Source organism: Oryctolagus cuniculus, chromosome 2 (assembly GCF_051225735.1).
Source record: "Oryctolagus cuniculus isolate XC-2025 breed Fujian yellow rabbit chromosome 2, ASM5122573v1, whole genome shotgun sequence".
NCBI lineage: Eukaryota > Metazoa > Chordata > Mammalia > Lagomorpha > Leporidae > Oryctolagus > Oryctolagus cuniculus.
The window spans coordinates 119,503,854-119,530,070 of record NC_142868.1 but is presented as its reverse complement, the minus strand read 5'-3'; the positions used below and the strand labels follow the sequence as shown (position 1 = coordinate 119,530,070).

Below are 26,217 nucleotides of genomic sequence, written 5' to 3'. Positions count from 1 at the left end.
CCCAATGGCACTGTGTTCTCACGTGGGGTCCATTCTACAGCACACAGAGAACAGCTGACTGTAAGCTGAGCGAGCACACAGTGCCTCTGAGAGAGAATCTGTTGGGTAAGTATCTGATGACCTCCTGTCAGTGCAGGTATGTGACAGCCGCAGGGTCAGTTATCAAAGACGGGAGTGGAGGAGGAGGCTTTGATAGTTTGATCTCTATCCACATGGAGGTGAGAAATCTGCATTGCAGAGAAATGAGAGGTAGGATGAGTGGAGGGATGAGAAGGGATGGAGGAGGAGAGGAAAGAGTCTGGGATGCAGAGGAGGCCCTGCCCCTCACTGACATGCAGTCCCCTGGGGTTGAGGAGGCTCTGAGAGAATGGCAGTTGGGGGCACAGCTGCCACCCAGGAGGGACTGGGTGGAAGATGTGGGTCCCCGTGGAGTGAGGCAGAGACAGTGAGGAGCTGTGTGTTCTACCCCATCCTGGGCTTGTCTCCTGTATTATGTTATACTCTGGCCTCAGCTATAGGATGAACACGGCCATGTGGAAGGAATGGATTTAAAGTTATAGAGGGCCGGTGCTGAGGTTCTCTAGGCTAATCCTCCGCCTTGCAGCGCTGGCACACCGGGTTCTAGTCCCGGTTGGGGCACCGGATTCTGTCCCAGTTGCCCCTCTTCCAGGCCAGCTCTCTGCTGTGGCCAGGGAGTGCAGTGGAGGATGGCCCAAGTGCTTGGGCCCTGCACCCCATGGGAGACCAGGAGAAGCACCTGGCTCCTGCCATCGGATCAGCGTGGTGCCCCGGCCGCAGCACACTGGCCGCGGCGGCCATTGGAGGGTGAACCAACGGCAAAGGAAGACCTTTCTCTCTGTCTCTCTCTCACTGTCCACTTTGCCTGTCAAAAAAAAAAGTTATAGAGACCTGAGCTAAAATCTCAGACCTGCACCTGCTCACCATGATTCTCTGGGTGTCCCTCCATGCCTGCTGAGATGCAGTCAGATAGGAGAATTCTCTCTAATCGCTCAGCACCTGCACACAGGTGCAGTGTCCCCAGGTGTCCACGTCAGACCCAGGTTACACAGGTTTCCTATAGAGAATGCCCCTTCCTGGGGCCAGAGGAGGGGACCAGTGGGAGGCTCTGTGGGTAGAGTGTCCACGCTCTCCTCACACTCAGCATGAACGTTGCTGCTACTGCTCCACCCTGTGACAGGGGCTGGCCAGGGCTATGGTAGATAAAGAAGGGCTGTGTCTGTCAGCACCAACGGGTATTCCCATGCCAGCGCTTTGGCTTCCTCCATCTCTGAATGCTCTTTCCCTCCCCCTCCTTCGAGGGCAGTCACAGTCATGGGGGTTTGCTCCCTCCTGTAGGTCCAAGTTCTGCTTCATCCTGCATGGATGTGTGCCCAGTGTTCCCTGAGTGCCTCAATTATTGCTCATGCTCTCTCTCCCCTGAGAGCCCAGGCCACGCCTTCAGAACAGCTCCTTTCTAGACTGAGTGCAACTCTCTTCCCTGGAATGTACCTGCCTATCCTGCCTGTCTATTATCTGCCCTGCCCACAAAATGAGAGATCTACGAGATATGGGCTCTGTTGGGTTTTTATCTAATTACACTATGCCTAGGAGATTGTTAAACTGTCAGTCCTGTGCAAACAATGGAGCCAGTATTGTTTCCATGCAATGCGAATTTTCTATTTGATTTTGGTTTGAATGAAGAACTGCTCTATCAAGGATTGAAAACTGAATAATTTCTGGGCCAATGTCGTGGCACAGTAGGTTAATCCTCCGCCTGCGTCGCCGGCATCCAATATGGGCGCCGGCTGGAGTCCTGGCTGCTCCACTTCCAGCCCAGCTCTCTCTATGGCCTGGGAAAGCACTGTAGATGGCCCAAGTCCTTGGGCCCCTGCACCTGTGTGGGAGACCCAAAAGAAGCGCCTGGATCCTGGCTTCGGATCGGCGCAGCTCTGGCCGTTGCGGCCATTTGGGGAGTGAATCAATGGAAGGAAGACTTTTCTTTCTGTCTCTGCCTAGCACTGTCTGTAACTCTAACTCTCAAATAAAATATATAAAATCTTAAAAAAAAAAAAAAAGAAAAAAAAAAAAGAAAACTGAACAATTCCACCTGTGAACAAGAGGGGGCGCCAGTGCACCTCAGGTCTGGTAGTGACAGAGGGACTGGGAGAATTGAGACTCAAGGCCTTGTCTAGACTCTTGAGGAACAGTGGATTTTCTGCTACTTTGTGTTGAATTCTTTGTTTAGTGGAGGGTTTATTATAAAGTAAATGGAAAGTATGTCATTGTAAAATTTAAAAGACAAATAAAAAATGAAGAGGAGTGGGGTGAGAGTGAGGAAGGAGGGAGGACATGGTGGGAAGTGGCATTATGCCCTCACAACTGTGGATAGGGTGGGCCGGCCTTGTGCAGTAAGCGAAGCCGCCACAGGGAGCACCAGCATCCACATGGGCGCTGACTGGAGACCTGGCTGCTCCACCTCCCCCGCCCGCTGCTGTCCACTCTGATGCTCTGCAGCTCCCAGCAACACTGCTCCTCCACCTTTTCCACCCCCATAACACAGAGCCTGACAGCAAAAGGAACCTGGGAAGCCCTCTGTCCCTCCCACCTAGACACAGGGAACAGGAGGCCAGAGCACCGGGTCTTCTCCCGCTCAGCAGCGCTGAGACTAAAGCAGGCTCTTCAGCTCCTAATCTGAGCTCTTTTCCTCTTCTCACACCACTCTCTCTGTGCAAAGCCCAGCACAGCGGCTGTACAGAATCTCTATGTGACTTGACTGTTGTGAGCACTCCAGCTGCACTCCATTAGGAGGCTATGTTAGGGGCTCATTGTTCTCAAGCCCACAAAGGAAAGTTAATACACACCTTCTTCTTCCCTGCACCTTTTTTTTTTTTTTTGATTTATTTATTTATCTGAAAGTCAGAGTTACAGAGAGAGAGAAGGAGAGAGAGAGAGAGATGTTTTCCATCTGCTGGTTCACTCCCCAATTGGCTGCAATGGCCGGAGCTGGCTGATCCGAAGCCAGGAGCCAGGAGCTTCTTCATGGTCTCCCACGCCTGTGAAGGGGCCCAAGGAAACCCTTATGGGACGCCGGCACTGCAGGCTGGGTTTTTTAACTCACTGTGCCATAGCACCGGCCCCCACACTCTGCTACTTTTTGTGCAGTTCAAAGCTGCTCTTTTTTTAAGTTGTGTCTTTTTCTCATAACAAATAACACAACTTGTGCCTTCTATATGTGTGCGTGTGTGAATTTTAACATAAAATATTTGCATGCAAACTTCAAGTAAAATGAGCAGTCCAAGAAGATGTTCAGTGAGGCTGCATGGCTTCACGCTGTCCCCTGTGGTACACTGTGCAGCCAAGGGTTCACTTCCCTTCCCTCTAATGAGAAACTCAGTGAGAAGGCTCCTTCTGACGACAGCAGTAGCAGCAAGACCACCAATGGCGGGCAGAGTGCACCAGTGGTGATGACGGCAGTACCCCTGCAGCCCCACATGCATGGGTACACCCCCAGACATGGACAGAGCACAGCTGCGCTCCTGGACTGGCCCAGCAGCACTGTCAAGGGTGCTCAGCCGGGGCCTGGCTCTCCACCCCTCCCAGTGTCTCTGTGAACTACCAGCTATAACTACTGTTCCTGCTCTGATCAGTCCTCTACTTTTAACCTCCTTTTCTATTTCTGTTAAAGCTGACTTCTGTTCTCAAAACAAAAACCTTGATTAATTCGGCGTTCAAGTTGGAGGGGTGTAACAGATGAGGACAGACTAACCCATAGCAGTTAACTCTGTACAGAAGACAAGGAGACAGGAAGGAGCCAGCGCTTGAGACAGCAGACGTGGCCTCCAAGGTAGGAGTGAACCAAGAGATGGTCCAGAGGCAAGACAGTGTTTTAAGAATGACTTTTCAGTTTAAAAATGTAACATTAAAATTATTTATGAATAAATAGATAAATAATTTATAAAAATTATTTATAAAATCTTGTAGGGCTGGTTGTTAAAAAAAAAAAAAAAAAAGCCCAAACACTGCTCAATGTGCAGTTGACAGGTGAAGTTAGAAGGTAACTTTTTAAAAGGAATGAGCACCTGCTGCTGCCCTCTGCTGGTCAAATTTATGCACCGCTCTTCAGCCACCCTGTTTGACAAGCATCTCAGGTTTTTAAAGCCAGAAAGACATGTATACCGCATCCGTCCAAAAACTTCCACTTCACATATAAAAAGCAGAAGTTCAGAAAGAAACTTTAATTTGTTATAATTTTATATATTTGAAAGACATGGAAACAGACACACAGAGACAGCCCATTCACTGTTCACTCTCCAGATATCCCCACAATGGCTGGGCTGGCCAGGCCAAAGAAAGGAAGCAGGAACTCAACCCTTTCTCCCACGCGGGTGGCAGGGACCCAGCTGCTAGAGCCATGCTCTGCTGCCTCCTGGGTGCACACTGGCAGGAACCTGGGATCAAGAGCAGGAGCTGGGACTCGGACTCGGGCCATCTACACGGCAGTGGGCACCCGAGGAGCGTCTCAACAGCTGCACCAGAAGCCCACCCATCACACAACTTTTCTTCAGAGAAGAGCACAAAATTCTTGGGGAAATCATGCAAATATAGGTGTAAAAACACCAGTGAAAAATGGGAATCTATGAGACTGGCTCCCGACTCCAGCTTTCTGCTCAGACACTGGGAGACAGCCACAATGGCTCCAGTAATTGGGTGGCGTGGGAGACCTGGGTTGTGGTCCCAGCTCCTGGCTTTGTCCTGACCCATCCCCAGCCATTGTGGACGTTTGGGGGATGGGCCGGCAGATAGGAGATATCTCCCTCTCTCTCCCAAATTTTTTATTAAAATATTTTCCTAACTAAATTATATCTCCCAAGTAACTTCAATTTGACATAGCAAATAGAATTCAAGGTACAATGGAGAAGACCCAGCAGCCTGGATGAGGTCACTCCCCTGAAGCTTCTCCCGCCTCATAGAAGATTAGACTATCAGTAATAGCTTCATGATGTGAGGCAGGGCACAGGAAGTAAGATACACATCACATTACCTGAGTGGCTGCATGACCCACTTGGAGAGTTTGTGCTCACTCGGACTTCACCCTCTCCTTATGGTCCAAAATCTCTTTGGCAGCGATGGAAACCTTTACTCTGTGTGTGCAAGTGTGTGTGTCCTCTTCCTACCCAGAGTCTCCATTCTGGGCTGCATTTCCAAGCTGATTCCATGGCGCTGACTGTGAGATCCACGTTTCTCTCAGACTCAGCCGTCTTGCGACTGACCGTGGAAGCCCCAGGCTGAAGATGGCCTCTGCCCGCCTGTGTCTCTGAGGCACAGCACCAGACAGAAGCCCACTCTCCACTGCCAACTGAAACTTCATGCAAGAGAAGAGCAGATTTCTCACGGATTAAATCCGGACTTCGGGTCCACACCAGTTACAGTGGCTGTCAGTGTCCTTAACTAACAGTCTTAGTAGCCTCAAGAGCATTCCTGCACCCATCTGATGCTTTCTCCAGGCTGCATGATGCAGCCCCATTCAGTGGGAATTGTTGAACTGGGCCTTTACAAAGCAGGGGGTTGGATCCTGGCTGTGTCCCCATGACCCCAGTTTTGTTAAGGGAGACTTGATTCCCTTAGTTATAAAAGCCAAATAACTGGGGCCACTGGCATGCCATATGGGCACCAGTTCATGTCCCGGCTGCTACTCTTCTGATCCAGCTCCCCGCTGTGGCCTGGGAAAGCAGTAGAAGATGGCCTGAGTCCTTGGGTCCCTGCACATGTGTGGGAGACCCAGAAGTAGCTCCTGGCTCCCGGCTTCAGATTGGCCCAGCTCCGGCCATTGCAGCCATTTTGGGAAGTGAAACGGTAGATGGAAGACCTGTCTGTCTCTCCCTGTCTCTGTCTGTAACTCTACCTCTTAAATAAATAAATAAATAAAATCTTTTTTTAAGAGGGCCAAACAGTTAAGGTCTCTTCCAGCCTTAACAGTGCTGCTGTCCCCTGGCAGTGCCACAGCAGCTGGGCGCTGGAGGAAGAGTACACTCCCCCACAGCGGCGTGCTCCGTTCTCTTTTTAAACATTTATTTATTTATTTGAAAGGCAGAGTTTCAGAGAGGGAGAGGCAGAGACAGTAACCTTCCATCTGCTGGTTCACTCCCCAAATGGCCACAGCACCTAGAGCTGGCCAATCTTGCAGGGTCACAGATTGGCCGCTGCATCGCTAATGCGCCCATCTCGTCGTTGCACACGCTCGGGGCAACCTGGTCGGTTTTCTGGAGCTCTCGTGCCTTCCCAGCACAGCTCTGACGCTTGTGCTCTGCTTTCCTTTGGATCCCCTTGCATCCACACCTGGGGCTCTTGAATATGATTTACAAGTTCTTCTAACACCCTTGCGATCAAAAGCTTCAGGTCCACCTCGAGAGCCGCCTCCTGGGGTTCTCCACAGCAGCTGTTCATGGTACCCACCTGTCCATGGCTCATCGTACCCACCTGTCCACAGCTCATCGTACCCACCTGTCTAGGAAAGGTTTCTCCGAGAGCTGTGCGGCCATGCTGGGGCTCCGAGCCATCAGCACAGAGTCCAGGCAGGACCGCAGAGCCACCACAAGTGCAGGAAGCGAAGCCGCAGACTTTCCCTGCGGCCGCCCGCCCACACTGGTTTCGGTTTTGTGCATTTTCCCTTCTACTGGGTGGAAGTTTACATGCGGTATCGAATGCCTGTTAGCCTTACCCCTTTCTGCTGCCATCACTGTTCACAGGGCTGGGGCAGGAGGGCTGAGCTCCCTGTGCCAGCAGAGGGACCAGTGCTGTCCCACCTGCCAGACCCCCTCACCCCCTGGCCCAGCCCTGACGGCTCCCACGTGCTTAAAACCAGCTCTGGCTGCTTCAAGAGCGCCTCCTGTTTTTGCAGTAGACAAATAAACATTTCTAGATTCCAGTCTCTCCAATTCAAACACAGGATTTAAATCTTTCTTTTTTTTTCCTCAACATCTTATTCTTCTAATAGAACCATTGGTGATTCTCCAAGCAAAAAATACATGAATTCTCACGTGATATTTCTCCTTCTGCAAAGGAGATTTTGGAGAGCAAAAGAGCGAGACCTTCATTATATTAGACTTTTTTTTTTTTTTTTTTTAAGTTGCAGTCATCCCTTGTTGCAATGTGGTGAACATTGCTGCCACCAAGTGCAGGAAGCAAAGCCACAGACTTTTCCTGTGGCCGCCTGCCCACACTGGTTTCTGTTTTGTGCATTTTCCCTTGTTCAATGTTGGTGTTTTTCGTTGTTCTGTGGGCTGGTCTGCTTCCTACCCTCCCTCCTAGGTTTAGAACTCTAGGCTCTTCCCAGGGTTAGCAGGGCCCTGGGGCTATGAGGAACCAAGGCTAAATCCATAGATCTCACCACCGCACCCAGAGCTAGCTCGACACAGTAGTAGGCCCAGTGGTTTTCTCTGCTCTAAGACCAAAGGGGCTGAGGCAGGCAGATGGGGAGGAGCGAGCAGGGCAGAGTTTGAGGGGCTCCTCACTCTGCAAAACCACAGCCCATGGTATGTAAATCTCGGTGGCTGAGTCCCTGCTGGTAGCAAGCCCTGACACAGTCCCTGCTGTCGGCTCTTCCACTGGAGCACCTGCGGCCTTTTGTGTGCTCACGGAAACAAGCCGAGAATCCACGTGGTCCAGAGAGCAAGCAGAACGCTGGGTGGTGTCTGTGGTGCGTGTGTTTGCTCACTGCTGAGGACTCTGCTCCTGCCAGCAGGTCTTCCTCCGGAGACAGCAGAAACAGACGCAGCCCTGATGTGGCAAAGCAGAGCCTCTTCCTCCAGGAACTCCTCCGTCCTGCTCTTTCTCAGCAGCTACTGGGCCTGCCACGCCTCCGGGGAGCCTGGAGCACATCCATGCAGGACACAGTGGCCAGAAGAAGAACGATCAACCAGTGCCAAGCTAAGCCCCACTGGATGTGGATCACAGAGTGGCCCCCTCCATGGCCTGTCCGCTTGTATCTACTGAAGAGGGTCAGGAGTAAGGAAGAGCCGCATGGAGCAGAATCACCTGCCTTGGAGTGCACCGTGCTGACGAACTGGGAAAGAAAACAGAGGAACGCTGAGCCACAGACTGGAAGGTGGACAGCAGACGCAGGAGTCCAGAGCCAGGCGGGGAAGCTGCCGACCCTCAGGGCTTGCAGAGGGCACAGTGGTGCTCCCTCATCCCTGACACACTGGGTGACTCACTGCGTGCTGCTGCCGTCAGGGGCCCCTCCCTAGAGAGGCCGGCTCATCCTGGGTGTTGTGAAGAGGTACAGCTGAGGGACCTGCTAAGATGACCTACCCACAGCGGTCAGGATGGTCTGCAGCTACGCTTTCTCTTTCAGGCTCTCCCGCCTTCTCCTTCCCTCTCCCCCCACTTCAGCCTCCCTCTCTCCCTCTTCCAGGAGCAGCTTAGAAGTTCTCCGGAGAAGATAACTTGGCTGGGGGTGAAGTGGGAAGCAGCTTCCAAGAGGAGTTTGCTGGACTCCTCCCCAAGGACTTCTGTTCCCATCACTCTTCCACATTAAAGCCAAGGACCCCGCAGACATCCTAGGGACACGGTGCCTTTCCTCAGTAAACTGATCTTGTCTGTGCCCATGACGGACGCTTGGTAGGACAGCAGAGCCTCACAGATGCTTCTGAGATACCCCTCCCCTCCAGTAACGAACCACACACAGACTGAGATCTCGACCACTTCTCGGGGACCCATCACGACACCCGTTCCTGTGGATAACCACTGAGTGTGACCAAGAACGTAGATGTCGATGCTGGGTTTTACTAGTAACAACTACTGCTTCAGCACAGCCGTCACTGCCCCGTCCATAGCAGGCCTCCAGTCTACTCAGGAACAGCCTCGTCTTTCCCAGGCCCACGACCAGGCCCCCACCTCTCCTGTGCAGAACCAGAGAAGCTCCTGCCCTTTGTGCACTTGCAGGTTGAAGACTGGAGAAAAGCATTTCACTGGCGATGGAAACTCATGCACGTGTGTGCAGCCTTTTAAACACTGTACGCTGAGATCCCACGCAAGGGCCAAGGTTGGTGTCATTTCAGCCCTGATTCCCGGGAAGACGTCTTCCTCTTCTGGCCCAGCTTTTACGACTGTAATGCAGTTAACATGTCACCGTAGAGTGTGCAGGCAGAGGCCTGTGTCTAGCACAGGTCACATCCCCCTTTCGTAGATGAAGGAGTTGATTCTATTAAGTATTTTATCACTGCAGTACATTTTATTTTTGGGGAAACAAATTTTCTTAAAATAAAAAAATGCAGGGCCTGGCACTGTGGTGTAGCAGCATCCCATATGGGTGCCAGTTTGAGTCCTGGCTTCTCCACTTCCGATCCAGCACTCTGCTGTGGTCTGGGAAAGCAGTAGAAGATGACCCAAGTCCTTAGGCCCATGCATGCTCTTGGGAGACCCGGAAGAATCTCCTGGCTTCAGATCGGAAGAGCTCTAGCCATTGCGGCCATTTGGGGAGTGAATAAGCAGATGGAAGACCTCTCTCTCTGCCTCTCTTCTGTCTGTGTAATTGACTTTCAAGTAAATAAATAAATCTTTTTTTAAAAAAATTAAAACATGCAAACCTAGCAAGAAATATTGAGAATGCCATTTGATAAGATCAGAGCTTAACTGTTTTTGTCTTTTTTAAAGGTTTTTTTTTTTTTTAAGATCTATTTGTTTTTTTGAGAGTTACAGAGAAGGAGAGGCAGAGGCAGAGAGAGAAATCTTCCATCCACTGGTTCACTTCCTAAGTGGCCACAACAGCCAGAACTGGACCAGTCAGAAGCAAGGAGCCAGGGACTCCTTCCCTATCTCCCACGAGGGTGGCAAGGCCCGATGACTAGGGCCATCTTCCACTGCTTCCCCAGGCACATTAGCAGAGAACTGCATTGGAAGTGGAATAGCCAAGACTCCAATGGATGCCCATATAGGGTACTGGCATCATAGGCGGTCACTAAGCCACAACACCAGCTACTGTTTTATTGTTTGTTTGTTTGTTGTTGTTGTTGTTTTGCAAAATTGCTTTTGCCTTATGGTTTCTGAGGACCATAAAATGAATGTGTTCAGATAATTCATTATTCCTCCTCTGTGACCCCAGATTACTTCTGAGTGTATTTTATGTCCTTTTAAGAATTAGCCTATATTTATATTCACAATTAATTTAAATGGGATCATGATATCACACCATCTGTACTGTTCAGTGATCTGTATCTTTACAAACACTTTCCTTTCCATGTGACCATAGAGAAAACTTCTTTATCTCATTGGTGCTTTGTGCATCTTTGTAAGGCTCTATCATAACTGGTTTAAAGGCCAAGTGTTGTGTCATAGTAGACTAAGCCTCCACTTGTGGCGCTGGCAGCCCATATGGCCCCGGTTCATATCCTGGCTGCTCCTCTTCCGATCCAGTTTGCTCATAGCCTGGGAAAGCTATAAGCAAAGAAGATGACCCAAGTGCTTAGGCCCCTTTTCTACATGGGAGACCCAGAAGAAACTCTGAGCTCCTGGCTTCAGATCGGCATAGCTCTGGCCATTGCATCCATATGGGGAGTGAACCAGTGAATGGAAGATCTCTCTCTCTCTCTCTTTCTCTCTCTCTCTGTCCCTCTCTCTGTCTGTAACTTTGCCTCTCAAATAAATACATAGTTTAAGCAAATTCCTATTTGTTATGATTTTAGTCATTTTCCATTTTTTTACCTTTTCAACATTTCAGTGCGCAGTCTTGAGAATACATCTGGGGTCACTTACTCACTCATTTCCAACTCTGGGCCAGGCTAAGGAGCTGTCTCCCCTCTGCATCCTCTGCCATGTCCCTGCTCCAACTAGGGGACACCTCTGCAAAGCTCAGCTATGTACACGAGCTCTGAGTTCAGGTTCTAGATACTGCACTTGTCATCATACACCAGTTCTGGACCTGTCTGCACTCCATTTCCTCTCCTACAAGATAGGAGATAATGCTGGGTTCTAGTTCATGAAGTTTGGGTGAGAAGAAAAGTGTGGCGATTCACATACAATATCTGCACTTTGTAAGTGCCAGTAAATGCCAGCCCTTGTGATGGATGCTGCTCCCGGCTCTTCAGAGAAAAAACGACTTCCCATCCCCCTTGGGATGGAAGCTGACTGCGTTGGCAATCAGCTCTGCTGCTCACTTCATTCCAGGTGTCAACCTCTTCCTGCTCTCTTCCTCCACCTCCATTCTTCTCTCCCCACCTTCTGGTGGGAACTCCTGCCCACTCTGCTATTCAAGGCAACTGGCAAAGCTCCCAGTAACAGAATCACATAAATCTACCCCAATCATAGGAATTACATACACAATTTCTGCTGTACAACTTTCTATTGCAATGGACAGTATTGGTCTTTGATCTGTTATAGTTTGTCATCTCTGGTCTCTGATTTTCAATTGTTCTTTTATTTCTCATTTGAAAAGTGAGGATGTTGGACCAAGTCTCCCAAATATAAGGCAAACAAAGCATTAGATAGCTTACAGCCTCATCTGGTCAAGACTCACTGGTAGCAGACAAGAGCAATTAGGGGTTCTAGGCCCAGTGACCAGTGTCTCTGTACCCTGCAAAATCAGGCCACCTGCTTGGGTATAATCTGGCAAAACGTGTTTCTAGTTGAATCTTGAATGACAGCTGTTTACAGGCTAATTCAGGTAGGTAACACTCAGAGGGAGTGTTTTGTAAAAAACTGGAGGCCACTGAAGGTATACAGTGTCCAGGATGGCGGGGGCAATATATAGAGTGGGTGAGGATGAGAAGTTAGAGGGGAAGCGAGACTACAATAAATGAAGCAGAACTCAAAACAAAGCGACGTCTCCAGGGTCCTGGGTGGAGTGTCCACAGAAACCTCGCGGCACTTCAGGATTCCATGGCAGCTCCCAAGACAGCAGGCGCCTGGTTTGGCTCAATGAGACCTGGACTGCAGACCAGTCAACCATGGCTGCTCTTCTGTCTGTTGATCTTCATTTTTGTTTTGCACTGTAGCTAAATTCCAAACTACACGTCAATGATGGGGGGGTCTTCATATGAGATGCATTTTTACCAACTCTGTAAGGAAAAGGACTGGCAAAGTGCACTTACGTTTGATCTCCAGCTTGGTCCCCACACCGAAACAACACCACGGCAATAAAGGGATTCAAATGGGCAGACAGACTTTCCTTACTATTATTAACAGGGAGACACCGATGAGTTCCCAATTCCACTGAAATAAAATGTGTATCATTTGCAAACCCTCCCAACTCCACCCTAGGAGAAAGTTCAATTAAGAGGTTTTTATTATTATTTTTTGTGTCTTTTTCTTTATAATTCACATTTAGCCTACTTTCCAAAAAATAAATAACAAGCACTCTGGAGGGGGTAGTGGTGGCAGAAAGGACATAACATAACATAACATATAATATAATATAATAATATATAGACATACATATATAAACATACTATGTAGACATAAATATGTTGTCTTCCAGGATCTTAGAGCTCACCTAAGGAAACAAGCATTCTGCATCAGAGAAGCCTCAGGGCTTCCACACCTGTTCAGAAAGGGAGTTAGGCCTCAGAGCTGAGGCAGGGCTCGGTTCCCCTTGGGTGAGAAGGGTTTTTGTACAGTGAGGCAATGGGGAGTTGTCACTGTGTTTGACTTTTGGAGCTGGCACCAAGGTGGAAATCAAACGTGAGTAAAATCCGAACGTTCCCTCTCTGGTTGTCTGCGTCGTGTGACCTCTGTGTCTGTGAAGTGATCCCTAAGCTGACTCTGAAACCAATCGGGAGCATCCACCAGGCAATGCAGGGATGAAGTGTGTGGCAAGCTTGAGCAAGGACTGCATATTGTCTACGAAGAGCAAGACTCAGTCATTGAGAAAGAGAGGGAGAGAGAGAGAGGGAGGGAGAAATTTGAGAGCTTTAGAAATTCACTGGGGTGCATCCTGCTGTGTTCCGGGCAGAGCCTTGCCTGATGGTCAGAAAGGAAAACTCAGTTATTGTACAGGAGGGAGGTTGTGAGGAACCACTGTGTCTAATACTTTCGGTGCGGGGACCAAGGTGGAGATCAAACGTAAGTGCACTTTCCCAGTCTTCCTTACAGAGTTGGTAAATGTGGGATTTAAGTTTGTGGGAGATGAGTTAAGGTCAATCCGGAAGGGAATGGAATTTTTCCAAAAACATGGATGGGTAGGGAGCAGAAAATCCGTTCATCTCAAGAAGAGAGCAAAGGGCTAGCAGGCTAGCAAGTGGCCAAATTCTGTCTGTCTGTCAGTCTGACGAGCTTGGGAGCAGTCAGAGGTTTTTGTTGAGGGAAAGCAATAAAGCTAATTCTGTGGATCACCTTTGGAAAAGGAACCAAGCTGGAGATCAAACGTAAGTACCGTTTTCCTATTCCTGTCTGAAATTTTGCTCTAATTGGCCAGATTGACTTTTAAGAAAAATTTTATAAAAGTGGGTAAATGAGTAGGTTTGAGATTTGTCGTCGGTTGCAAAAGTTAAATGGATTTAGAGATGAAAAGATTAAATTGCTCTATACTGAATGACTCAAAGGGGAAGAAATCAGTGTAGATAAGTAAGGGAGCCCTCAGCACTCTAAAGAGCTTTTTAAAAACTTTTAGAGACTTTAAAACTCTATTAAAAGCTAATGAGACGTCTTGAAATAATTTTTATATTAAAGTGCTAATTGTTTAAGATGTGAACGCCAGATGGAAAATGTAAAGCTCTCCAGGACTGCCCAGGCGGAAGGTCTTCACAGACCACTCTTCCCTGCTCAGGGGCTCGATCACAGTATTGTGCTGCCAAGTCCACTGTATACAGTTATGGGGGGGGCACTAATCATGGAGATTCAAAGAGGAACATAAAACAGGAAAGTTCACTGTCTTACACTGAACTACTTGGTTAGCATGGGGGTTAGCTTTGTATAAGTCTGTCCGAGTGTCTGCTGACTGTCGCAGGAAGGATTCTTGATTTTTTTCATTTTAACGGTGCTCTCCCACCCTAGGCCCTGACTCCCCACAGAGCAGGGTTTCCCAGGGGCCATCTGGCAGCTGCCCGCGGTCAGGAGTGAAGCTCACCAATTCCTGCGAGGCAGGTGGCCCAGCTTACAGCTGACCCCTCCCGAGTCCTCCTGCAAACAGGCTGGCCTGGGAACAGGCGGCCAGGCGCAGGTCTCACTGTGAGGCCTGCGAGACGGTAGGAGAGTCACTGGCATGACCCCAGGCGCTGAAGGGGTGGGTGCAGACACAGGCTGGAGGCCCACTCTGCAGGGTGGGTTTGGCCTGGCCTCGCCAAGGAAGGCCCAGAGAGTCCTGATATCACTGCACGGTCCTGGGGGAGACCAGGGAAATGAAAGCCGAGAGGCTCCCCTTAGACGCTCGCTGCCTGCTCTGCCGCCGTCCCCGTCTTCTCCTAGGACACAGGGCCGGGACCTGTTCCTACTTCTAAACTCCAAAGGGGTCAGATGAAATGGGCTGTGTTCTTTCCCCGATCACTGAGTCATTGCAGGGGCAGAGTAGAGCAACAACAAAGAGGCCTCCCAGTGGGTCAGAGAGTTCAAACACAACAACATAGAACTTTCTGAAGGGGCAGGCGGAACCCGGAGGGAAACAAAGTCATCCAGATTCTACGTCTGCTCGCTGCCCCATTGCAACAGCTTTGGGCTGCTTCTGTCTGTCCATCCCTAATGCGCTCTGTGATCATCCACATGGCACCCAGGGGAGATGCCCACTGGTACCTAAGCCTCGCCCTCTGTGCTTCTTCCCTCCTCAGGTGATCCAGTTGCGCCTTCTGTCCTCCTCTTCCCACCATCTAAGGAGGAGCTGACAACTGGAACAGCCACCATCGTGTGCGTGGCGAATAAATTCTATCCCAGTGACATCACCGTCACCTGGAAGGTGGATGGCACCACCCAACAGAGCGGCATCGAGAACAGTAAAACACCGCAGAGCCCCGAAGACAATACCTACAGCCTGAGCAGCACTCTGTCACTGACCAGCGCACAGTACAACAGCCACAGCGTGTACACCTGCGAGGTGGTCCAAGGCTCAGCCTCACCGATCGTCCAGAGCTTCAACAGGGGTGACTGCTAGAGCGAGACGCCTGCCAGGGCACCGCCAGGGACCCTGAGGGCCAGCCTCGCCGCTCCCTCCCCTCAGTGGACCCATTCCCACCGCAGTCCTCCAGCCCCTCCCTTCCCGGTCCTCCCCCCCTCCTTGGCTTTAACCTTGCGAATGTTGGTGAGATGGATGAATAAAGTGAATCTTTGCACTTGTGACTTCTCTCTGCTTCTTCATTTAATGGTTATTAGTCATGGTTCCCCAGCTGCCCTAAAGTCACCGCCATTTCATCCTCCATCCCACCCTGCCCTGCTGTCTTCCGGGAGACACCACTCCCTGAAACCCACAGGCCCCTGTCTTCACACCGCCGACCCCGACCACACGTGAGGGGCTTGCTTCGTGTCTTACTCCTCTCACCGAGCCCCAGAGTCCTCCTTTAGTGTTCTTACAGTCACATACAGTTATACAGTTCGAGTCAATCCAACCTGCCCTGCCAATTTCCCAAAACAAAGTTTTCAATATAAAACAGCTATGAAGAAAGTCATTCATTGTAGCATGATACACAACAACAAAACAATGAAAACAACCTAACTGAATAAGCAGAGGGAAATGTTTAGACACACTACGGGGCTTGGGCTTCATGGAGTATTATACCTTCATTACATTTTTAAACTTGTATTAAGGAGCTCCTATATTACAAGGATTGTACTGAGCACTTTCCATGACCACATTAATTCTCATTACACTGTGAGGTTAAAAGCATTAGTTAAAATGTTGGGCAGGCTCCCTATAGCCAACAGTTGTTCATATTCCATAACCCAACCATCATTTAGGTGACTCAGTGTCCTTGCCCACCAAAAAGTTCAGCAAGAATGTTCAGAGCAACTTTCTTTATAAAAGTCAAATATTGGAAATAACTTACATGTCCACCAACAGTAGAATGGGCTATTAAATTGTCCTATGTTTACATATTAGAATGCTGTTTAATAAAGAGAATTAATAAACTACAGGAGCCGGCACTGTGGCGTAGCAGGTGAAGCTGCCACCTGCAATGCTGGCATCCCATATGGACACCGGTTCAAGTCCCAGCTGCTCCTCTTCCAATCCAGCTCTCTGCTGTGGCCTGGGAAAGCTATAGAAGATGGCCCAAGTCCTTGGGTCCCTGCACTCACATGGAAGACTGGGAAGAAGCAATTGGCTCCTGGCTTCAAATCGGTGCAGCTCCAGCCATTTGGGGAGTGAACCAATGGAAGGAAGACCTTTCTCTCTGTCTCTCCCTCTCACTGTCTATAATTCTACCTCTCAAATAAATAAATAAGATCTTTAAAAAAATGAAGAACATTAAACTACAACTAACCCTAATAACATAGGTGACTCATAAACACGATGTTAAGCACAAGAAACCAAACAGAAAAGACACACTGTGTATGTTTTCATCCATAGGAAGTTCAAAACTAGTTAAAAATCGAATTAGAAATTGAGATGAAGTTTACTCTTGGCTGGGGGTGTGGAGTGAGACGGTGCCTGGTGGGGGACAGCAAGTGGCTTCTGGGGTCTTGGTGATGTTCTAGTCCTCACTGTGGGGTGTGCTACTCTGTGAAAATGTATTTAGTACACAATTAAGCTCTGTGCTTGCATTATACTCCAAAGTAAGTTCTCATAAATATTGCCTTACACCCGGTCTACAGATAAGAGAGACTAAGAGGAATGAGTAACAGATCAAGGCCACACAGCTGGTAGGCATGGGCCTGGGATCAAACCCTGTCTGCCCAATTCTGCTCTCTTGAGCCCTACACTATTCTTTCCAGCACTGGAATGCCATGCAGAACAGGGAGTAGGACATGCTACCTCCCTAGGGTCTCTTCCTTTACCCACCTAACCAGGAGCACCCATACATAGAAACAGGATGGAAAAGACCATCAGCAATGGAACAAGGGAGAGATTAACTTTGTTTTGTATTGTGATCCCATGTAGGAAAGATTGTGGGGAGGAGGGCTGCACACAGAGCACCGTCCCCTCCTATGTGTCCACCGCTCTGTGCCCCCTTATCTGCTCACCCACCCAGCGTGCATTCACTCAGCACCCTTGTCGCCTGCTCTCTGAAAGAGGTGCAGAAGTAACTAAACCAGCTTCCCTCCTTCAGTGACTTGGAATCCAGTTTTCCTCCTCTATTTCCCCCTCCTTTTCAGTGCAGGAGCCTGGAGAAATGTGATTTGTGTTATTATAAATTTCCCACATCATTTTGTGTAAGGGAAAATATACTCAACAGTCATAATGGCCAAGTTACTTGACTTTTGTGCCTTCATTTTCCCATCTGAGAGTGGGGGAGGTCTAACTGGTAAAACTGCTGTGAAAACTAAGAGAAGTAATTCATGCGAAGGTTGAGCACCAGCCTTGTATATACTAAGGGATCCAGAAATGTTAGTCACCGTTAGAAATAAGAAGGAGTAGCTCAATTTGACTAGTTCCTGGTTCACTCCTTGAACATGTTCTTCAGTTATCATCTTTCAGTCCCAAATGATTGAACTTGGAATTAACTCACATGCATTCTAGACCTGTGCCAAGAATGGCTGCCACTCATGCTCTAGAGCTCTGGGGATGAGGCTGTCCCTACTGTGGTGTGCTACAGGTCTAACAACACACCAGGTTTTGAAGACTTAGCACTATGAATATATATATATATATATATATAATATCCCAATAAATTTAATATACTTTCTACTTTCATTGCATGTTGAGATGGTAATATACTTTGGATATATTTGGTTAAATCAAACTATTCTCAAGACAAATTTCATAGGTTTATTTTTTTTTTTACAATTTCATCAAAATATAATGCATAGTCCAAACAATCCATTTAAAGTGGAGAATGGCCCAAGTGTTTGGGCCCCTGCTACCCATTTTTAAGACCAGATGTTGCTCTTGGCTTCTGGCTACTGCTTGGCCCAGCCCTGGCCATTGCAGCCATCTGAGGAGTAAACCAGTGGATGGAAGACATCTCTCTCCACCCCTGCCCATAATGCTTTCAAATAAACAAATAAATCTTAAAAAACAAAAGTAAAAGCAGACTTTCCTTTCCCCAATGGTTTGTTTTGGGATCTTTGTTGAACATCAACCAGCCATGAGGCTGGCGCTGTGGTGAAGAAGGTTAAGCCTCTACTTACAGTGCCGACATCCCATATGGGCACCCGTTCAAGTCCTGGCTGCTCCACTTCTGATCCAGCTCCCTGCTAATGTGCCTGGGAAAGCAGCAGAAGATGGTCCAAGTGCTTGAGCCCCTGCACCCACATGGGAGACCTGAATGAAGCTCCTGGCTCCTGGCTTTGGCCAGGCCCAGCCCTTTCCCTTGCGGACATTTGGGGAGTAAACAAACAGATGGAAGATATTTCTCTCTCTCTCTCTCTTTCTTGCTCTATATCTTTGCCTTTTAAATAAATAAATAAGTGTTTAAGAAAATCAGTTGGCCATAGAAGCTGGGTTGATAACTAAGCTCTCTATTTCATCCCACTGACATATTTGTCCATTCTTATCCCAATAGACATTGTCTTGATTATTGGAGGTTTAGGAGATCTGTTTTGGGCATGTTAAGTCTAAGATGCCTGTCAGATGACCCAAGGAGGATGTCAGGTGCATAATTCAATGCTGGGGACATAAATGTTCAAATGGGGACAGCTATGTTCAAAGCCGTGAGACTAGGAGAGAGTATCTAGCAAATGACTATGGACAGAGAAGTCCAACGACTGAGCTGGGAGACACTCCAATATTAGGAAGTCAGCAAGATGAGGAGATAAGAAGTTTGGAAGGGATTGGCCTTGGAGGAGAATGGTGTTGTCCTAGGATACAAGAGAAGAAAAATTACAAAGGAGTGACCCACTCTGTCAACTGGTGATGACAGATCAACTAAGATTGAGAATGGAAATGGGCCATTGGATTTAACAACGTGAGAGTCACCAGTGAACTGGATGGCAGTAGTTGTTATAAAGCAGCAGGGCAAAAGTCTTATCGGAAATGTTCAAAAGAGAGTGGATAATGGGACTGGGAATGGGAGAGGGCGGAAGAGGTGGGGTGGGAGTGGGGTGGGAGGGCGGGTATAATGGGAAGAATCACTATATTCCTAAAGTTGTACTTATGAAATTTGTGCTCATTAAATAAATGGTTTCTTTGGAAGGCAAAAAAATTGGAGACCGCATGGACAATTTTTGAAAGAGAGAGAATTAGAGCACAGGAGAGAAATGAGATTATAAGGAGAAGAAGTAGAGCCTACAGAGAATATTTTAAATTGAGATAAATGACAGCATTCTGAACGCTGGTGAAATGACCTAGTAGAGAGGGAGTATCTGGTGCCGCAGGAAGTAGAGGAGAGGGAGTGTATGAGTCACAGGTGGAAGTGGAGCTGGGGGCAGAGACAGTGCATCCACAGTCACAGAAGAAAGCAGCATTCAGGGTCAGATGCATGGAAATCCACAGATGTCCTCAGAGTGGCTCATGACTTCTCCAGCAAATCCAGTGTATTCTTGGAGCACTAAGCCTTTGACTATAATGTAAATTAGGACTATACCATCTTAAAAAAGATAAAATAAAATAAATAAAATAACCACAATAAATAGTAACTAATTTTTAGAGATGTGTATTGTGAGATTTTGTACGTTTAGAAATGCAGGAAGACCTTGTAGACTGAAGTGAGCAAGTGAAGGATGTGGGCAGTTGAAGCTGAGAGAGGAGAGGATGGGGAGGCAAAGCTACCCTGAGGGAGAATCTTCCGACTGCCTTCCAGGTCCTCTTCCCTTGCCTTGGCTTCCCAACTTCCTCCCTGAATAAACCCTTCCACAGGTGCTGCAACAGACTCCCTGCTTCTCTGAGAAAACCCGCTTCTCTAATTTCTGCCCCACATCTCCCCCCTTCCCTCCTCCCTCTCCCATTCCTCTTGTTCCTTTTTCACTCTCAGATATGCAATGTCTTCCCTTCTATCTCTGCCTCCCCCTCTCCTCCATTACTCTCCCTGCTTCCACTTTTCCTTTCCACCTTCCATTTCCCACCAACCTCTCCTCAGGATCTGGATAGCTCTCACTATCCTGACAGGTGGCTATATGTCTCTTTATGAAAAGGTTCTATCTCCAACCACAGCTGGAACCTTCAGATCCCTGAAGCTACAGGAGTCTCTGCAAAGAATAACAAAGAGGATGACAGAGAGGAGGGAGGAATGGAGTAGGGGAGGCAGAGGAGAGGTGTGTACTGATGTCACTAGGACTGTCCCCATATGACCTTTGATGCTCCTACTATACACTGATGTATTTATCCCTTCTTCATGGATGAAGAACCTGGGGCTAAGATGGGTTATGTAGTGTGTTTCAGATTACTGAGCTTGTAAGAAGTAGAATCATGACTTAACCCAGGGTTATCAAAACTAAATATCTCGCATTTCCCAAAGTTGCGCACAAAGTTGTAGTTTCTGTGTAAGCCTTTTAACAATATTGGTATATAATAGCAACAGATAGACATTGGTCAATTACTCTAAAATTAATCAGAAAGTGGGACTGGGTAGGGAATAAGGACTTTCCTCTCAAAGAATCTTTCTCAAGAAATATTCAATCTTTTATTTTACCATGGGTTCAAGAGCAGATGAGAAAAAGTTCTGAACCTGGGGGTGGTTTTGTGGCATATCAGGTTCAGCTTCTGTTTGGGATGCCTGCATCTCATATTGGAGCATTAGCTCAAGTCCCAGCTGCTCTGCTTCCACTCCAGCTCCCTACTAATGCAGGTAGGAAGGCACTGAAGAATGTCCCAAGTTCTGGGGGCCCTACCAGTCAGGTGGGAGACCTAGATAGAGATGTTGGCTCCTGGCTGCAGCCTCACCCAGCCCTGGCTGTTATAGCCATTTGGGGAGTGAACCAGAGAAAAGAAAAATCCCCAACCTACTATATAACAATAAAATATTTATGATGAAAGTGGAAAACAAAAATCAACATAAAGGAGACCTTATGTGATGTTGCTAGTGACTTAGCACATACCGACTCATGACTTCTTTACTCTGATAATATATCAGTAGCCTAGATTGAATCCTAGCTACTCCACTTCCAATTTGGCTTCCTGCTAACGTTCTTCTTGGGAGGTAGCAGATAATGGCTCAAGTACTTGGGTCTCTGCCACCCTTGTAGGAAATATGGATTAAGTTCCGGACTCTTGGCTTCAATCTGGCCCAGCCCTGGCTGTTGTATTCAGTTGAGGAGTGAACCAGTAGATGGAAGATCTCTCTCTCAATCTCTCTCTCTCTCTCCCTTCCCTCCCCCAGCTCTGTCTTTCTTTCCCTCTTTCTTTCTCCTTCTCTCCCTTTAATATAGCTTATAGTAAATAAATAAAATCTTTTAAAAATAATAAAACAGTGTTAGTTCCTCAGTAATTACTATTCATGTGTATCAGTTTCAGAGCCACTGCATCAGTGAATCATAGAGTTAAAAAGGGATTCTAGAAATCAAATATTTCATTTAACAGGAAGGGACTCAAGATCAGAGACTACATGATGTGGTCTGGTCACTTAGTGACAGATCTGAGGTTGATGCCAGTGTTCTTTCTACCTATTGTGCTTCTACTAGTTATAATAAGGAGCTAATTATTGACCTCTCATGGGAGGAATCCGTAAACCTCTGTAAAAATGAAAAATCAACAAAACCCATGGCAATTAAGAGAAGTGTTGGTCTCATTTGATAAAGGAACTCATTATTAACCAAAGGTTCCAACATCTTCAACCATCACATCACAGTACTCAGACCACAAACATGCCTCCAACATCCCCACCCCAGAGTGGTTACTACTGAGTTTCGTGGTGACTGGCCCAAGAAGATTAAAAAAAAAGTGTGGCTACCTTAGGAGGGAGAGTCCCAAGGACCAAAATAGCAATTGTCATAGCAACGGTCACACTACTTTGGTCAAGGAGAAAACCTTTTGGGGAACCGAAAACAGAACCCTGGGCACATCTGTTGCTTTCGCTCCCATCCTCCTCCAGCAGGCTGGGTGAAGCACTCCAAGCCCTTTTAGAAGTTTCCATTGGCCTCATACACCTGAAGACCCACTGCACCTGGCCAAGGTTGTATCCAGTATTGGGCTGGAAGTAACAGCAACCCTAACTGTACTTGGTATCACTCCACCTAAACCCAATGCCCCATCTCCAGCCCTAGGATTCTCCCACTGGAAAACATCCTAGAATAGCCAGTGTCCTTGAAGAAGTGTGGTATGTAACAGGATCAACAGGACCATATACACTGCACATGAGAAAGAAGCTGTGAGCAAGCAGGTGCTTCAAGAAGCCCAGAAAGGTCCTGGAAATATTTGAGAACAGCAGGAAAGAGTCCATATACAACAGTTAGGTCATCTTAGGGATACGAGTCTGGGAAGGGTTGAAATCAATGATATCAACATTTCAGAATATATTTTAGTAAACTTCCTAGAGCCCATGACAGAAGCATTCTCTTCTACCATATCTCCTTTCCAACCATTAATATGATCACCCACATATCCATCCACCCTTGAGCTTACCCAAATTATAGGATTAGCTGTCTAAGCTCCTATACCGAACATACCTAAATACCACCAAAAAAAAGAAAAAAACTTGTTTATACGTTGGATGTACAGACGCCCAACTCCATTAATTCAGTGGGCGTTTGTTAGCATCTCCTCATGCCTGGATGTGTATTTCATTCTGCAGATAACAGAGTTGACAAAGACAGCTCTAGGGTGGGAATAGCCAGAAATTGTAACATGGAGCAAGAGGGCAGAGGATGGGATGTCTGTAACGCACTCTCTGTAACTCTTGACTTTCGAATAAATAAATAAATGAATTTTTTTAAAAAGACATTTTTATTGTAAGTGAAGTGTACATCCGTGAAAGCAAAATTAGGGGCTGGCACTGTGGTGTAGCAGGTAAAGCAGTGTCCGCATTCGATATGGGCACCAGTTTGAGTCCCAGATGCTCCACTTCCGATCCAGCTCTCTGTTGTGGCCTGGGAAAGCAGTAGAAGACGGCCCAAGTCCTTGGGCCCCTGCACCCACGTGGGAGACTTGGAAGAAGCTCCAGACTCCTGGCTTCGGATCAGCCCAGCTCCTGCTATTGTGGCCATTTGGGGAGTGAACCAGCAGATGGAGGACCTCTCTCTGTCTCTGCCTCTGCCTCTCTGTAACTTTGTCTTTCAAAATAAATAACCCTTTTAAAAAATAGTAAAATTAAATCATGTTTGAATTATTCATTGGCTAAGTTGATAGTTGGTATAATGCTTTTCCGTGAAGGGATATGTAGCTCTTTTTGAGTTGACTGATTCTTGGGAGAACTGGGCATTTTCTAAAGACATAGCAGGACAAACCCCTGAGGCCGGCCATCAGAGTTCTCAGGGCCTCTCCCTTCCTTTGGATTCAATGTCAGGTTTGCAGGCAATTTGGGAAGAAAGACCTGCAAAAATGTAAATGGTGGAGACAGAATTCCATCACCTCCTGGACCTGTGCATTTATTTTCTCTTAATAAAAATCCAGGGCAGGCATGCAGCACAGTGGTTGAGTGGCCACATCAGAGTGCCTGGTTCAAGCTTAGAATGGTCCACTTCCCAGCTTCCCGCTCATGTGCACCCTGGGAGGCAGCAGACAGTGAGTCCAATACTTGGGTCTTTGCCACATACATGGGAGACTGGAACTGAATTTTGGCCTTCTGCTTTGACCTGGTCCAGACCTGTCTGTTGCGGGCATATAGAGAGTAAACCAGTGAATGGATGATCTCTCTCTCTCTCTCTCTCTCTCTGCCTCTGCCTTTCGAATAAAATGATCAAGGTATTCAAAGCACAGATCATGTTGAATTCCAGAGAGAAAAATCTTGCCCCAGCGACTGATATATTACTCAATCCCTGTAAAATCATTTAAAATATCTGGTTTATTTCAATTATTAAAAGTGAAGGTCTAACAAAAGAAATGATTTTGCGATTCATCCATAAATCCATCACCCTAGTGTATGTATTATTTTAATTCCTCACATCACATTTTTTTCTAAAATTTATTCTATATCTTCACACAGAGCCATAGGGTCATTCATACCATTACCACAATTTGGGTTCAATTTCTCATAGGACTTCTTTTTCTATTTCTATTACATTGACCATTTTGAATGATGCACATTATTTCTTCTTACTAATGATGCATCAATTATTTAGCCTTTTCCATATTTTTAGAATATTACCTAGAGTGATCAGCTATGCTGGCACCCAACCTTCCTGAAAATTTTGACTCATTGTGAGAGTTTGCCTCTTCTGTTTGGGGCACTTTTTAGCCAATGCAGCAAGTGATCTTAACCTGACTTCCTCTTCTTTAATTGTTTCATATGTACTCACAGTTAGTCTCATCTAAAATATTTCTATTTTGGGGATGGGCCTTGTGGTACAGTGGGTTGACCCGCCTCTTGGGACACTTGCATCCCATATTAGAGTGTCTGGTCTGAATCCCAGCTACTTGGCTTCCAATCCAGTTTCCTGCTAATGCAATCCCGTGAGACAGTGGGTGATAGCTGAAGTGGTTGAGCTCCTAACACCCACATGGGAGTCCTGAAAGGAGCTCCTGGCTCCTGGCTTTAGCCTGGCCCCACTTTGGCTGCTGCAGTCATTTGAAGAGGAAACCAGCAGACCAAAGCTTGCGCTCTCCCCCGCCCCTTTCAAATAAATAAAAATAAATAAATAAGTATTTTAAAATATTGCTACCTTAGATCAAAGGGTTCAGCTTAAACTTATATTCCAATCTCAAGGTTAATCAACAGCTAGCATTCACAGCACAGAAAACTGAACTCACTATTTGTCCCTCAGCAAGCATTTCCCAAGTGCCTAGTAGATGTCAGACACTTGCTGACAGTGCCACATCATTGTTATCACTCTATTCTCATGACAAGCCCAAGAAGAAGGTATTATTATTTCTTATTATAGAGAAGGAGAGTAAGGCTCAGGTCCTAAGTTTGAGTATCAGGGGTAAAAAAAGTCTGAGGATTTTAATAAATATCAATTATTTAAAGTCAATCTCTTAAGATTTAGAAACTTCAAGAGGAATATTTAATATTTAAAAAGGAAAGTATCCTTGTCATGAAGTTTCTTTCCTTGATATCAAATTAAGTCACCTATTGTTTTCTGTGACCCTAAGCACACACATTAGGACTTAGGCAAGCCTGTGGGTGGCATTTGTCACCAGCATGAGAGAGGGTGGCTGGTACACAGCAAATAGCATACCAAGTGGTAGACAATATGCTTTAACCATCGAGAGTAATTTTTAACCTCAGATATTCTTGCTAGAATAATACTGCTGGAGTAGTTAAACAAGATAGAGATGGTGGATTCCAAACAAGAGCCCTAATCAGAAATAAGGGCACAGAACATCAAAACGAGGAGGGATCTTGAGGTGGCCAAATCCTGCATTTTACAATGAAGAAACCAGAAAGGTCAACTGACAATGAAGGCCACACAGAAGGCAGGAGAAGGCCATGATGAGGACAGAGAGCATTTCCTTAATGTGAACAACAGGTGAAGAATTCTGCGAGGGGGTTTCCACAGTGCCACGCCACACGGAACACAGACTCTATTTTGAGAGTCCACCCCTGCACCTGCTCTGCCCAGATGGGCTTGGCAAAAGAAGAAACGAAAACAGACTTTTCTCACTACAGGGCTGGTGTGAGGGTCCAGTCAGAGGTTCCATGAGCCACACTGGAGGAGCCAGGTGTAGCTGAGCTGCACCCCCTGGGGGTGGGCAGCTTTCCTCCCCAGATTCCCATTCAGTCACTGCCTCGCTCGTCTCCATAACACCGATGGGAGAATGAAGGGACTGGCTCACGTGCAGTCCCACTGCGAAGGAGTGGGACGAGAACACAGTCCAGCCAGGGGTTAGAGGCAGAGGAGCCACCATCCCATGCTTCCTACTCAGCATGTTCAAAAAAGGAAATGGTTAGACAGTGATAAACTGTCAAAGAAGGCAGAAAAATATCTTCATTACAGTTACTTAAACATACTCATAAAAGTGCAAAGGGAAGGTGAGGGGCCTTGGAGTCAAGAAGACCTGACTTTGAATCCAACTTTGTCACAGCCTGGTTAACTTGGCCTTAAACAAATTACCAATACTGTATAAACCTCAGTTTCCTTCTGTAATTTTTAAGGACAATAACAGAATACCTC

General features: G+C 47.2%; 1 gene segment (V, D, J or C); it reads left to right on the top strand.

Moving 5' to 3' along the window:
• LOC149128018 (immunoglobulin kappa light chain-like) overlaps nt 1-15,258 on the top strand; it is an 80,567-nt gene extending 65,309 nt beyond the window's left edge. The window contains 2 exon segments of the V gene segment in view: nt 12,644-12,675; nt 14,754-15,258. Coding sequence covers nt 12,644-12,675; nt 14,754-15,073 — 352 coding nt within the window.
• The last annotated feature ends 10,959 nt before the right edge of the window (nt 15,259-26,217 follow it).